This window comes from Moschus berezovskii, chromosome 1 (genome assembly GCF_049115385.1).
Source record: "Moschus berezovskii isolate FMDL1 chromosome 1, NW_MosBer_1.0, whole genome shotgun sequence".
Taxonomy (NCBI): Eukaryota; Metazoa; Chordata; class Mammalia; order Artiodactyla; family Moschidae; genus Moschus; species Moschus berezovskii.
In genome coordinates this window covers 105718277-105734778 of record NC_142460.1, presented here as the reverse complement: position 1 = coordinate 105734778, position 16502 = coordinate 105718277, and the positions used below count along the sequence as shown (strand labels likewise).

The 16502-nt window shown below is 39.0% G+C and overlaps 1 protein-coding gene across 7 annotated transcripts in view; it reads right to left on the bottom strand.

The window, feature by feature from the left end:
* MCF2L2 (MCF.2 cell line derived transforming sequence-like 2) overlaps positions 1-16502 on the bottom strand; it is a 299932-nt gene that overhangs the window by 248035 nt on the left and 35395 nt on the right. Inside the window, exon 1 of one of the 7 annotated variants that reach the window (XM_088838759.1) lies at positions 6615-7260. The exons of the other annotated variants lie outside the window; for them this stretch is intronic. Within the exon in view, the coding sequence (XP_088694885.1) occupies positions 6615-6756 (142 nt within the window). The 5' untranslated portion in view covers positions 6757-7260. Of the gene's footprint in view, positions 1-6614; positions 7261-16502 lie in introns of those variants that run through there. 7 annotated transcript variants of the gene reach the window in all.

Here is a 16502-nt window from a genome sequence, read left to right as displayed (position 1 = left end):
ATCTTTTCTTGCATTACCAAATGTGTGATTAGGCAACTTGAAACCATTGACCAAGTATACAGTTCTATAAGATCAATGATTGTACTAGTGTAACTCTAGATATGGGATAAAGCAATAAGAGGGAACCATAACAGACTAGTAAGACAGCAGACCCAGAGGATCTTAGCTCTTGTTATGATGGCCTAGTCGTAAAGTATGTTGAGTGGCCTATCAACAAAATCCATGCCTGACCTAAGAATGAGTATTCTTAATGTCGTGGGACAAATTGGTCATGAAATGCCTTCCAAGCCTTGGTTAAAATTAAGACTGAAAGGAAAGGGATTGTAAAATAAAGAATATTGTCCACCATTCAATCCTACAAGAATCAAGTTATTAGTCACTGACCTACAATATACCCTGAAAGGAATTCAAGGCGAAGATGAGGACCTTCTTTGTGCTTTAGGAAAACTGAAAGAACTGGCCCTCAGATAGTTAACTATTTCCAGGAGAAAATTTTATGCATCTGGTTCTTTCATCTTCTCATACTTAGAAAAGCACTAAAACCATTAACTAAGATATCTGTTCCTCGCAAATAGCAGTAACCTTCTACCAAGATGAAGGCTTGACCTTCATCAAAATCGTATATATACTAGCCTTACCCCCTCTTATCTCTTCAGAACAGTTCTCAAAGCTCTCTGAGAGACTGTCTCCTGGTTATAGTCCCAAGGTTGGCTTGAATAAAAATTTCCATTTCTTCCTTAGATTGACTATTAATTTCTTTCACTGATGATGCTTTACATATTTAATTTACATATCTAATTTAATTAAAATAGCATGTGAAATCAATTTGTATATAACAGATTCAACAGAAGCCAATTAAGTTTATCATTCAGTCCTTTGAGCCATGATCTTAATGATGCTGCAACACATTATTCTCGAACACCCACATTACTCCCACTTATTGGTGATTTGGTTTGAAATACTGCTTGTAAATTCCCCACTGATAATCATGTGACCTCTTTCTCTTTCACTGTGAACTAAGTTTGATAGAACTTGTTATGCGCTTGGAAGAACTCAGGAGCAGAAAGGAAATTAGAATTAGATTGAAATATAAATAGGAATGTAGTATATGATAAAAGTGGCATTTCCCAGGACTTCCCTGGTGGTCCTGTGGTTAAGATTCTGAGCTCCCACTCCAGGGGGCACAGGTTCGAATCCCTTGTCAGGAAACTAAGATCCCACAAGCCACCTGGTGTGGCAAAAAAAAAAAAAGGAAAAAGAAAAAAAATCAGCATTTCCCATGGGGCAAGAGGGAGATTAAAGATTCCCTCATTATCTGAAAGTCCTAGGAAACCTTTTGTAAGCCAAAAGGGTATAAAGCAAAGAGGTAATTACCTCAGTACACAATGCCTGAATTCAAACCCTGGCTCTGCCACATATACCAGAATAATCGCAAGCAAGTCAATGAACTTCCCTGTGCCTTAGACTTCCTGATCTGAAAATGGGGGAAATTATAATACATCCACCTAGGAAGGTTGTTGTAAGAACTGAGTTAATGTTAGAAAACTAAAAGAAAAAATATTTTAATATATTTTAATACATGGTGAAGTCACTCAGTCGTGTCTGACTCTTTGTGACCCTGTGGACTGTAGCCCATCACGTTCCTCTGTCCATGGGATTTTCCAGGCAAGAGTACTGGAGTGAGTTGCCATTTTTTCTCCAGAGGATCTTCCTGACCCAGGGATCGAACCCAGGTCTCCCACATTGTAAGCAAGACACTTTACCATCTGAGCCACCAGGGAAGTCCTTAATATATAGTAGGTGCTATATAAAGGTATTTTATTATTGTCAAAAATTTTTAATTGTATCCAAATTTCACTTCTTACATCAAAATAAACTCCAGCCATTATTGATTCATTAAATAATGAAATGACAAAAACACTAAAATATGAGAGAACATTTTTATAATCCTGGAATTTGAACAGTCTTTCAAAAGGTGACAAATTTCAGTAAAAGACTAAGTTAAAAAAAAGAAAAGACTGTGTTAACTAATTTGTAAACGACTTTGGCAAGCCAAACACACCTTTAACAAACTCAAAAGGAATGTAACAAACTGGAAAACTTTACAGCACATGTGGCTAATAAAAGGCTTATTTCCCTAGAATATAAGGAGCTCTTACATTAATAAAATTAACAAGAAATAGGTAGAGTGGGTTGGATAGTCTCCTCTCTTCAAAAAGAAAAAAGATACAGCCATTCCTAAAGGGAGAAGGGGACGACAGAGGATGAGATGACTGGATGGTATCACCAACTCTATGGACATGAGTTTGGGTAAGTTGGTGATGGAGTTGGTGATGGACAGGGAGGCCTGGCGTGCTGCGATTCATGGGGTCTCAAAGAGTCAGACACAACTGAGCGACTGAACTGAACTGAACTGAATCCTCAATACCTGTGAACATTACCTTGTTTGGAAAAAGGGTCTTTGAAGATGTAACTAATGCTCTTGAGAGGAAGAGCCTCTTGTGAATTGTCCCATGCCCAGAATGAAATCATATAAGAGAGAGGGGAACAGGAGAAGACCATGAAGACAGAGATTGGAATGATGCAGCCACAAACCAATAAAAATACCTGGAGCCATCAGAGACTGAAAGAGACCAGACACTGAACTTCCTCTAGAGCCCCTAGAGGAGTGGAGGGTCAGGTGGGGCGAGTACCTTGATTCTGGACTTCTGGCCTCTAGAACTATGAGAAAATAAATTTTTGTTGTTTTAAGCCATCAAGTTTGTGGTGATTTGTAACAATGACCACAGGAAATATACGTCAGGCATAGCCTGAGAACAGACAATTCACAGAATAAATACAGCCAATGAATATGTTTGTATATATAATGTTTAACCTCACTAATAAATGTAAATTAAAGCAGAATGAGGTCTTTTCTGCCTGATGGAAAGGTGATTTTTTAAAGATAGATAACATACAGAGTTGGTAACGCTGTAGGCAGATTCTCTATAGGTGAAAGTATAAATAAGTAATTTTGAGGGGCTGTGCTGGGTCTTTGTTGCTGTGTGTGGGCTTTCTCTAATTGTGGAAAGTGGGAACTACTCTCTACTAGCAGTGCACAGACTTCTTATAGCAGTGGCTTCTCTTGCTGCGAAGCACAGGCTCTAAAGCATGGGCTTCAGGAGTTGCTGCATGTGGACTCAGCTGTTGAGGCTCATGGGTTCCAGAGAACAGGCTCAACAGTTGTGGCTCAAGGGCTTACTTGCCCCTCAGAATGTGGGACCTTCCTGGACCAGGGATTGAACTAGGGTCTCCTGCATTGCAAGACAGATTCTTAACCACTGGATCACCAGGGAAGCCCATAAATAATTGGTACTTTTTAAAAATGTTTATCAGTTTAGAAATATCTGTCAGAGTGTTTAATATGCAGTCTTCTGGCAAAGAATTTCCATGTCTGGGAATTTAATCTAAGGAGATTTTATCATAAGTGCAAGATAAGTGAGTACTAAAATGTTTATTATGGTATTATTCCTCTAGGGCAAATGTCCACTAATAAGGGACTGGTTAAATAAAAGATGAAATACCCAGACAACAGAATACTGCTGCTGCTGCTGCTGCTAAGTCGCTTCAGTCGTGTCCGACTCTGTGCGACTCCATAGGCGGCAGCCCACCAGGCTCCGCCGTCCCTGGGATTCTCCAGGCAAGAACACTGGAGTGGGTTGCCATTTCCTTCTCCAATGCATGAAAGTGAAAAGTGAAAGTCAAGTTGTGTCCAACTCTTAGCGACCCCATGGACTGCAGCCCACCAGAATACTAGAGAGCCATTAAATACAATCAGATAGATCTATACATACTAACCAGAAAAAAAGTTCAAACCGTATTGTTTTAAAAAAATAAAGCAAGATACAGTAAAAAATGTAATCACTTACGTTGTTTACATATATGTGTATAGAGGGACTTCTATATTTGAATGTTTTTGCTATTAGATCCTGATGCAAAGATGGATAGCTCCCCACTCAACATTCACAGTTCCTCCTGCATACAGTGGCATTATCACTGGAAAGCAGCTGTCCGGCCAGGAACATCTCTCACTCAACCTCCCCACCTCCAGTTCTTGCCAAGTAGCCAGTGAATGCCAGTGGGAAATGAACAAAAATGAAGAGCTGGGGCATTTTAGAAATAGGTGTGTCTTCACCACTGTCTCTTTCCCTATCTGCAGGCTACAAGGTGACAATTCTGAGCTAGCAGCTAACAGAACCACAAGACAGAAGTAGGCAGGGTCCCTGAAATACTCTGAGGGAAAAGAGCCACTCAGCCAGGGACACTGAAGTTGCTCAGTCGTGTGCGACTCTTTGCAATCCCATGGACTGTAGCTTACCAGGCTCCTCCATCCATTGAATTTTCCAGGCAAGAGCACTGGAGTGGGTTGCCATTTCCCTCTCCAAGGGACACTGTAGTGGAGTGTATTAATCCAATGTAATTTAGAAGCTGTTACAGCAGTCGGTGACTTCCCTGGTGGCTCAGGGGTAAAGAATCCGCCTGCCAATGTAGGCGATGCGGAATGTGGGTTTGATACCTAGTCTGGGAAGATCCCCTGGAGGAGGAAATGTTAACCCACTCCAATATTCTTGCCAGGAGAACCCCACAGACAGAGGAGCCCGGTGGGCTACAGTCTATGGAGCCGCAAGAATCAGACACGACTTAGCAGCTAAAGAACTACAATAGCAGTTGGTGTTGCCAAACTTACAGGTATGCATTCACTTTCTAATACTTTAAGTACGTTTTCTTCTAAAAAGAAAAAAAAAGGTGAGGGGGGGAATAGCCAGTGAAAAAGCAAACCCCTAATTTTTGACTCTCCCTGGTCTGCAGCAATTAAATAAAATATGGGTCTTGATAAGCATTTTTTTTAATCAGTGTGTCATCTCTTGAGTTTCATTCCTTAGCCCCAAGGAATCAGTATTATACCAAGGAGTCTACTGACAGCATCGCACGAACATAAGATTGCATTACTCTCAGAAAGGCTGTTTAGATACTCATAAAACTTGCATTAAGAGACTCAGACTTTTGTTGTCTTGAGTCACAGAATGAAACAACTGACCGCCGAAGTATGTAGAGAAATATTTCACAACCTTTTATAATGGGGAAAGAAAGAAAAGCAACAGTAGTATTTGTAATGCTGCAAGTTTAGGATTCAGAACTCTTCCTATTCATCTTTCATATTACTTCCTCTCTCATGATCAACAAGACTGTAAAGCTCTTAGGATTCAACTCTAGTAAAATTAGGGCAATAATTTACACCTGAATTCATGTCCTTACAAGGATTTGTGTGCATGCTCAGGTGAGCACCTATGTGTTTTAAGAATGGATAGCAAAATCTGATAAACAAGTTGTTCTTTTCTTAAATAGCAAATATATAGTAGCCCTCCCATGAATCATGTCTCAACTAGAAAGTATACTGCAACAATGGAGAATCTGCTTTAAAAGCATACTTCTCCAGTCAGTAATTCCCCTCCCGTGAAGAGACAGGTTCTATGCACAGATAATGAGAACAAAGACATTTGCTTTAATCACCTTTCCTAGTCTGTGATCTAACAGGGATAAATGCATTGCTATTATAAACATTTCAAGGGAAAAAGAAAAAGGCCAGGGTAAGGGGTGAGGAGGAATATACTAGTAAGCCCATCCATGAAAGAAACGGTCTTAGAAACAAGCAGCTGCTTCAGCTTTTATAGCATCTGTCTTACTGGCTTCCAAAGCTATGTAAGGCAGGCTTAGAAATGCTGTTCCTTCTCACCCAGCCCACGGAGAGAAGTGTTTTTCTTTTTTAACTCTTAAACCACCAGTTTGTTATCAGCTCATGTGTCTAACATGAAGTCTTAGCATTTCAGATTTAACGCTTTTCTTCAGACTTAACATTTTTCTTTAGGAACACGAATTTCATAATCTGAATCCTCATTTTCATTTTACAAAAGCAATTGTGTTAGCTATTTTTCAAAAAATAAAAATTGCAACTAAGCAAAAACTAAAAAGTAAAATTCCTTACCATTCCTTCACCCCAAATTAGTTATCTTATGGGTGTATAATAGTATGTATATATGTATATACATACATGCTTTTTAAATGGGTTCATACTTACACATTTCATCCTACAATCTGATTTTTTTTTAAATATTTGGTTATCTCTTTTTAATATGAATTTCTCAGCAAATGATCACCTTTGTTTTGTTGTTGTTCAGTTGTTAAGTTGTGGGTGTTTTGTGACCCCATAGATTGTAGCCCCCCAGGTTCCTCTGTCCTTGGGATTTCCCAAGCAAGAATACTGGAGTGGGTTGCCATTCTTTTCTCCAGGGGATTTTCCTGACCTAGGGATTGAACCCACATCTCACATCTCCTGGATTGGCAGGTGGATTCTTTACCACTGAGCCATCAGGGAAACCCCAAATGACCACCTACAACATTGTTAATAGCTGATTAATATTTTAAACTTTAAAAGTCCCTTTTAAACTCCTTACCAAACTTGAGACAGTATTGCAAAGTAATTTTTAATGTAAAGTTGGTTAGTTAAACCATCAATCCTGTTGAGAACAAGGATGAATAACAAACACAAGACAAAGGCATCATTGCTCTCACAGTACCTTTTTTTGCCATATATTCTAGCCTGATGCAACTTCCAAGGAAATGGTAGTAAGCCCTCATCTCTGCCTCTGTGATCCCCACGGAGGTGCAAGGTAAGTATCTAGGGTCTTGCTGCCCACAACGCGTACACCAGGAGGCCATTGTATTCCGGAAGTGCTGCCACTGCCCTCTCCTCACTCCTCTCTCAGCACTGCACTTACAGAAACATGCTTAATCCTTTCTCCTGGCTAATCTCTCTGAAGTTCACTCAAGGGCATTTCATTGCTGACAGTTTATCCTTTGGATTGGAGAGTGTTCACAGGATTATAGGCCCAACAGATGACCAAATCTCTTCCTCAGGAAACTGGGGGATGAGGAAACCAGATAGAGAGGGAAATCCTAACATCAGTGAGAATTAGAATGTATTTTCTTTTTTTAGAGAAATCACTTCATAAGATATACATCAGACCACTGGACATTTTAAAATAAGATCGGTACTTTCCTGGTGGTCCAATGGTTATGACTCTAAGCTTCCACTGCAGGGGCTATGAGTTTGATCCCTGTCCGGGGAACTAAGATCCTGTATGCTGCCTGGCATGGCCAAAAAGTAAATACATAAATACAAATAATAGACAAATATAAAAATTTTAAAGGATGCTCTTGAGAAAATGTATCCCAGGCCACAATTCTCATCCTTTCTCCAGTTTGCCTAAGAATAAAATCTACAGAATTAACACTTCAACCAATAGAATTCAATTACTTAAGTATGCCAACATACATTGGCAGAGATAAACAGTAATACTTCAGATCCTGAATTGGATGTCCCCAACCTTTTTGGCACCAGGGACCAGTTTCATGGAAGATAATTTTTCTGTAGACTAGGGTTACACGACTGAGAGACTTCACTTTCACTTTTCACTTTCACACATTGGAGAAGGAAATGGCAACCCACTCCAGTGTTCTTGCCTGGAGAATCCCAGGGATGGGGGAGCCTGGTGGGCTTCCGTCTATGGGGTCACACAGAGTCGGACACGACTGAAGTGACTTAGCAGCAGCAGCAGCAGGGTTAGGGGATGGTTCAGGATGATTCAAGCATATTACATTTATTTTGCATATTTTATTTCTAATATTATTACTTCAATTCTACCTCAGATCATCAGGCATTATATCCCAGAGTTTGGGGACTCCTGATGTAGAGTATCTGTTGAACTACTGCTAACAATCAGGTACAAGTACCATATCATGATTCTAAATGAGGGATGTTCTCTGCCTGTTGCAATCTGACTGAGATCCCACTTAACTACCACCTGGGGACATGTGAGTTCACCTTTCAGAACTATGCCATGCAAAGCGCTATACTCAGAAAGAGGTTGTTTTTCATAATGCATTTTATTTTGGTTCTTCATGCTTAATGCTTTTGTTTATTGATGTTAAGCTCCAAGGTTTAAAGAAAGGGCATAATGTGAACCATCTAGTAAGTAAGTAATAAATAAGTCCTACACACAAACTTCTAATTGTCGTCTGTATGATTCAAACTAATATTTCAAAGTAAGACTTACAATTGGCCAAGGAGAAAACAGGAAAACATTTTTTACAAAAAAAAAAATACTGTTTACTTTTAGAGACATGGTAAAAGCTCCAATATTTTGGCCACCTGATGTGAAGAGCCAACTCACTGGAAAAGGTCTTGATGCTGCAAAAGATTGCATGTAGAAGGAGAAGAGAGCAACAGAGGATGAGATGGTTGGATGGCATCACCAACTCAATGGACATGAGTTTGCGCAAACTCCAGAAGACAGTGAAGGACAGGGGAACCTGGCGTACTCAGTCCATGGGGTCGCAAAGAATTGGACATGACTTGGCAACTGAACAACAACAAAGTTTACACATATTAAGGTACTCAAATCTGAGGTATACATTTTAATGAATTCTGGCAAATAGATACATCCCTGTAACATGTAACCCTTACCCTTTTCAAGATACAGAACATTTCCATCTATAGAAAGTATATTCATGTCCCTTCCTAGCCAATCTTTGTTCCTAACCTCCAGGTAACCACTGTTATGATTTTTTAATAGAGACTAGTTTTGTCTGTTCATAAACCTCATATAATGCAATCATACAGAATGTATTCTTCTGTGTCTAGCTTCTTTCCCTCAAGATAATGCTTCTGAGATTTATCCATGTTGTGTGCATCAGCAGTTCATTGATTTTTATTGCTGAGTTGTATCCCATCCTATGGACAGTCACAGTTTGTCCATTCTCCTGATGATAGGCATTCAGGTTTTATTTTCAATTTGGGCTATTAAGAACAAAGTTACCAAAAATATTCATGTAAAGGTCTTTGTGTGGACATATATTTGCATTTCTCTTGGATGAATACCTAGGAGTGGTATTGCTAAGTCAAAAGAGAGGTATATATCTAACTTGTAAAGTTTAAACCTTTACCAAATTGGTTTTATCAGAAGGATTTTTTTTTTTAGGAAGAAACAATAATGCCTTTATTATCAAGTGTTAAGCACAATTCTTATAACAAACTGTGATAACTTTTTTTTTTCTTTGCCATAATATTTTCATATGAACAAACCAAAAATCCATGGTGAGCAGTTGCAGTGTTGGCTGATGTGTCTTTTTATGTACAGGGGGTTTGAAGAGGACAGCTGATTCATTTAGAAGTGAAACTGGTGCTGTGATTATAGCTATACTTTACTATTGTTAGTTGTACTCTACTTTTTCATGCTAGCTTTTTCAGTGTTTAGTTTTGCTCTTGTTATGGTCAACTGCTGAATTTACTTGAAGGATGTAGAATACTGTTTAAACAATACTAAAGTCTGTACAATTAGGTCAAAGAACTGTGCAATTGTTTCCTTTAAGTGGCTGCTCTGTTTAGTCATCCTCACAGTTGGTTCTTTACTAGTGCTAATTGTATGTGAAGTACTTTAAGAAAATATCTAAATTTTAAAAAATAAATTTAAATTGAGACACTAAAATTTAAAAAAGCTCTTTCTTTCCTACCATTAGCTAGACACAGAAGAATACATTCTGTATGATTGCATTATATGAGGTTTCTGAACAGACAAAACTAGTCTCTATTGAAAAATCATAACAGTGGTTACCTGGTACTGTATGTTGACACCAACGAAATGAAAAGTCTGAACATCTAACACAGGGCAGCAAATATAGCAGCTTTCAAGCAACAGGTTATTACTTACAGACAAACTTCTCCCCAAATTGTTGTACCAGTTTGGATTCCCATCAGCATTATAGAAATGATACCCCATATGCAGGTTCTTTTTCTTACTAAGCATTAACATCTTCAGCCTTTCACTCAGAAACTACCAACCATAAATGCTTAACTGGAACCACAGCACCTAGGAACATCAGAGCTATCTTTGCCAACAAACCCACAATGGCAGTGTGTACGGAACTCACACACCCAGCCATGACCCTAATTATAGGTATACCTCAGAGAAACTAAGGGTTCAGTTCCAGATCACTGCAATAAATGAATGCTGCAATAAAGCTAGTCACATGAAATTTTTAGTTTCCTAGTGCATATAAAAGTTATCTTTATACTATACTATAGCTTATTAAGTGTGCCAATAACATTTTGTCTAAAAAAAGTACATGCATTAATTTTAAAAATCTATTATTGCTAAAAAATGTTAATTAACCATCATCTGAGCCTTCAGTGAATCATAATCCTTCTCAAAAGTAACAATTAAAGATCACTGATCACAGATCAGCATAACAAATATAATATAAAGTTTGAAATATTGTGAGAATTATAAAAATGGGACACAGAGACACAATGTGAGCAAATGTTGTTGGAAAAAATGGTGCCAATAGACTTGCTCAACACAGGGTTGTCACAAACCTTCAATTTGTGTAAAAATACAAATATCTGTGAAGTGCAATAAAGCTAAGTGCAATAAAATGAGGTACGTCTGTATATCTTTTTGCAGCTTACAAAACTCTAGGGAGAAACAGGCTGTAATCTTAGAAACTTTATACATTTGAATCTATTATATGAACAAACTGCAAACCTCTTACAATTTCTACATTCTGTGCACTGGCCTTTATCATTTGACTAAGATCAAGTACCTAATAAAGGACTTTATTTTCTTTATGTCTAACATCAGACTTTGAGATAACTGGGTACTGTACTAGGTAACTCTCTTTAGAAAAGGGCTGATTATCTCAGTAGTAATGGCAATGACAGATGAATGTTTCCCCTATATTCTCCTCAAGGAAACTACCATTACAAGTATTTTTTTAAAAAAAGCTTTTCTTAGCACTTCTAGGTGGCAGAGTAGGAGGACATGGAGTTCAGGTCCCTCCATGAACACATCAAACATACATCTACATGTGGAGTAATACTCACTAAATAGAGACCGGAGACTGGCAAAGACTCTTATACAACCAAACTATACAAAAGACTCACATGGAGCAAGGTAGGAAGGGAAGGGAAGCCATCGGATCAGGTCAGGTGCAGAAGCTCCCTGCACCCTAGGAAGGGGATTACGTGGGTTTGGAGATCTGATGTGGGGAGTGAATGGTTTGAACCACATAATGGGCACCCCAGCCCAGGGATCCAACACAGGGAAGACAAGTACCCTAGCTGGGGAACAAGGTGGATGAAGCAGATTGAAATTGCCCAGGATTCTGGCTGGTTTCCTTCACTGCTCCAATGACTGCTCAAGTCCGAGCTGAGAGCCTACTTGGCCACTCCTGCTCTGTGGTGCAGCTTCGTACTAGGGCAAGAGCTGTCACAGCTGATGGGAGAGTAGACTGGGAAATGGCGCTGGCTCCGACCCAAACAGCATCCAAATTGGGTGAGGGCAGTCATTACTGGTGCTCATGGAGGAGGCAGATCCAGAGAAGTCTGAACTGATGTGCTGGTACCACCCAAGCACATACCCTGGCCCACATCAGATGCACACTCTGGCCCCTCTGGCTCTAGTACTGCTCCTCTCTGGGGGCAAAGTTAACAGTGCTCAGGGGAAGGAGCACAAACTCAGAATAGTCCCAGCTCAGACTCAACCCTCAGGGCTTTTGTTCCAGCAATGTGGGACCATACCCCACACTCAATAGGGTTGTGAAGGCCACTGAGCAGAGGAGAAGTCCTGTCTCATATCTGGCTCTAGCGTCAGGCTCTTCGTCTCCAGTCCTACCACCTACCAAGGTGATAGCTGCCAGCACACTCTAAGGAATGATATGACTTGTGCTCATGTCAGATCTGGCTCTCCTACCAAAACCACTGGGCACATGCAGACTATCTGTGGATGCTCCCACACAAGGACACCCCTTCAAGACCAGGATAGAGAACTAGTTCACCTAATTTCAAAAAGACAGAAAAAGTTAAGCAGAATAAGAAAACAGAGAATTTGTTTCAAATGAAAGAACAACAATTAAAAAAAAAAACCCTGAAAAAAGTTAATGAAACAGATAAATAATTTATCAGATAAATAGTTCGAAGCATTAGTGATAAGAATGCTACCTGAACTAGGGGAAAGAACAGATGGACACAGTGGGAATATTAAAAAGGAGCTATAAATGTAAAAAGAATCAGTAAGAACTGAAGAATCCAGTAACTGAATTGAAACACTAGAAGGAATTAACAGCAGACTAGGTGATACAGAGGCCTTCTCTAATGGTAAAGAATCTGCCTGCCAATGCAGGAGACCCGGGTTCAATCCCTGCATCAGGAAAATCCCCTGGAGAATACACACTTCAGTATTCTTGCCTGGAGAATCCCATTAACAGAGGAGCCTGGTGGGCTGCAGTCCATGGGGTCACAAAGAGTCGGACATGACTGAGCAGCTAACACACACACACAGGTGATAACAGAAGAACATATATGTGATCAGGAAGATATAATAATAGAAATCACCCTAACAGAATGGCAAAAATTAAAACAAATTTTAAAAAGGAGAATAGATTAAGGGACCTCCAGAGGAATAACATCAAGCATAACAACATTTGCATTAGAGGTCCGAGAAGGAGAACAGAGAGAAAAAGGAGTCAAAAATGTATTTGATGAAATCATGGCTGGAAACTTCCCAAATCTGAGGAAGAAAATAGATATCCAGGTATAAGAAGCAGAGAATCTCAAACAAGATGAACCCATGGAGACCTAGATTAAAACAGATCATACTTAAAATAGCAAAAGTGAAAAAGAGAATTGTAAAGGCAGCAGGAGAAAAACAAAGTCACATATGAGAGAACCCCCATAAGACTACCAGCAGATTTTTTCTGCAGAAGCTTTGTAGGCCAGATGGTAATATGATATATTTAAAATGCTGAAAGGGAAAAACCTACAGTCTAAAATACCATACCCAGCAAGATTATCATTCATAATTGAAGGAGAGAGAAAGAATTTCTCAGATAACCAAAAACTAAGAGTTCATCAATACCAGTTCAGTTCAGTCACTCAGTCGGGTCCGACTCTTTGCGACCTCATGAATCATAGCACACCAGGCCTCCCTGTCCATCACCAACTCCTGGAGTTCACTCAAACTCATGTCCATAGAGTCGGTGATGCCATCCAGCCACCTCAAACAAATCCTAATAGAAATGCTAAAAGATTTTCTCTAAGTGGAAAAAAGGCTACAAGAAGTATGAATCTATAGAAAAGGAAAACTCCTACTAGTGAAACAAATAAATAATGATGGCTATATATATTTGGACCAGCCACTTAAATGTTTTAGTCCCTAAGTTATATCAGACCCTTTCGCAATCCCATGGACTGCAGCCCTCCAGGTACCTATCCGTAGGATTTCCCAGGCAAGAATACTGGATGGGGTTGCCATTTCCTTCTCCAGGGGACCTTCCCAGTGATCATTGAACCCAGATCTCCTGCACTTCCAGGCAGGTTCTTTATCACTGAGCCACCAGGGAAGACGAATAACTTAAATAGGTTGTTTAAAATATTAGAACAAAAAAATTATAAAAATATAACTACAATATACAGTAAAGGGATAAACATGAACATATAAAACATGACATCAAAAACACAAAACATGAGGGAAAGGAATAAAAATATTATAGGTCAACATATATAAACTCCATGGTGACCACAAATCAAAATTCTATAACCGTTACACAAAAACTAAAGAGAGAGGAATGCATGCAAACCACTAAAATTATCAAAGCACAAAGAAAGAAACTAAAAGGAAAAGAAAAGAACAAAGAAGAACTACAACAACAGAACAAAAAAAGTAGCAAAACAGCAATAAGTACCTACCTATCAATAGTCACTTTAAATGTCAAAGGACTAAATGCTCCAACCAAAAGACACAGGTAGGGTGGCTGATTGGGTTAAAAAACAAGACAGCTTCTGTTGCACCCAAGAGACTTACTTCAGAACTAAATACATTCACAGACAGAAAGTGAGAGGATTTTAAAATATATTTCACACAACTGGAAACAAGAAAACTGGGGTATTAATACTCATCTTAGACAAAATAGACTTTAAAAACAGTCTATAACAAAGGACAAGAAGTGCATTATATAATGATAAAGGGATCAATACAAGCAGAGAATGTGACATTTATTAACTTATATGTACATAATATAGGAACATAAAACAAGTACTAAGATACAAAAAAGGAGAAATTAACAATAGTGTTGTAATGGTAGGGGACTTTAACACCCCACTCACATTAATGGACATATCCAGACAGAAAATCAATAAGGATACAATACTGACTCTTTGGACTTAATGTCTATAGGAAATTCCATCTAAAAGTAGAATATACATTCTTTTCGAGTACATACTGAACATCCTCCAAGATAGAATACATGCTAGTCCACAAAATATGTCTTAACAAATAGAAATTATATCAAACATTTTTTTCTGACACAATGGTATAAAACTGGAAATCAATTAAAAGAAGAAAAATAGGAAAAACAGAAACACATGGAGACTAAACAACATCCAACTATAAAACCAACAAGTCAATGAAGAAATCAAAGAGGAAATCAGAAAATACTTCAAGACAAATAAAAATTAAAACACAGGTTTCCAAAACCTATGGGACACAGCAAAAGCAGTTCTAAGAGTGAAGTTTATAGCAAAGAGGTCTATCTCAAAAAACAAGAAAAATCTCAAACAACCTAACCTATCATTTAGAGGAATTAAAAAAATAGAACAAATAAAGCCCAAAGTCAGCAGAAGGAAGGAAACAATAAGAATCAGAGAGGAAAGAAATAAAATAGAGAACATAAAAGAATAGATCAGTGAAACCAAGAGCTGGTTTTTTGAAAAGACAGACAAAATTGATAGGTTTTTGGCCAGGCTTATCAAGAAAAAAAGGACCCAAAGAACTCTGTGCAAACAAGGTTAAGTCCATTTAGGTCCATGTTCCACTTTGAGTTAATTTTTATATGTAGGGTAAGGTATACGTCAAGATTCACTCTTTGAATATAGAGGCCCCAGCAACTTTTGTTGAGATTGCCTTTCCACTTTTCTCCACTGAATTGCCTTAACACCTTTGTCAAAAATGAATTGGCTATATTGTATGGGACTATTTCTGGATTTTCTCTTCTCTTCCAATGATCTGTATGCCTATCCTTTTGCCAACATCACACTGTCTTGATTACTTTGCTTTGTAGAAATTCTTATTTTGCCTATTACAGTACTTTTTAGCTGATTATAAAATTTAAAATCAGCTGATTTCTACCCCAAAATATTTGATAGACTTATCTTTGGAGTTTTGTTTAATTTATAGATCAGTTTGGGGACAACTGATATTTTAACATTGACTTTTCCAAACCGTAAACACAGGCCATGTATTATTTTAATAAACAGAGTAATTAAAGACTTTATAAAATAACACAGTGTTCATTCCCGTCTCATTTCTTCTGTTTCTTTTTTACATTATACCACAAAGCCATAGCAAATGATGACTACGATCTTTCTCTTTAAAACCTGGCTTAGTTTTCCCGAGGCATACTGAGAGAGAATATGCTCACACCACACCTGAAGGGCAAACCAGGTAGCGGAATTTTCCTCCTCATCTCTGCACCATATGTCAAGGTCTAAATCCCATTTCAGAGCCGAGAAAATTTTCCTGCTTTGTAAGCAAAGCTGCTTTTGGTTGCTGTAGGGGGAAAAAAGAGAAGGCAATGGCAAGCCACTCCAGTACTCTTGCCTAGAAAATCTCATGGACGGAGGAGCCTGGTAGGCTGCAGTCCATGGGGTTGCTACCAGTCAGACATGACTGAGCGACTTCACTTTCACTTTTCACTTGCACACATTGGAGAAGGAAATGGCAACCCACTCCAGTGTTCTTGCCTGGAGAATCCCAGGGACAGGGGAGCCTGGTGGGCTGCCGTCTGTGGGGTCACACAGAGTCGGACACGACTGAAGTGACTTAGCAGCAGCAGCAGCAGGGGAAAAAAAAATGTGTTGGAAACACATGAAATGGAAAGCAGAGGGATGCGGGTGAGGGCGTTCATAAGGCCCATCCATCTAGCCCAGATCCTGCACCAGACCTTCCTCAACAGTGGGGGAGAAAAGAGAAGAAAGAATGAAACTAATACAGTACTGTATATCAAAAAAAAAAGAGTTAAACAAGTAAAATAATAACTTGGAAGGTGATGGTTATGTTAGCTACTTTGCTGTAATCATTTCACAATGTATATATATATAAACATCACATTGCACACCTTGCTGCTGCTGCTGCTGCTGCTAAGTCTCTTCAGTTGTGTCTGACTCTGTGCGACCCCACAGACGGCAGCCCACCAGGCTCCCCCATCCCTGGGATTCTCCAGGTGAGAACACTGGAGTGGGTTGCCATTTCCTTCTCCAATGCATGAAAGTGAAAAGTGAAAGTGAAGTCACTCAGTCATGTCCGACCCTTCGCAACCCCATGGACTGCAGCCTACCAGGCTCCTCTGCCCAT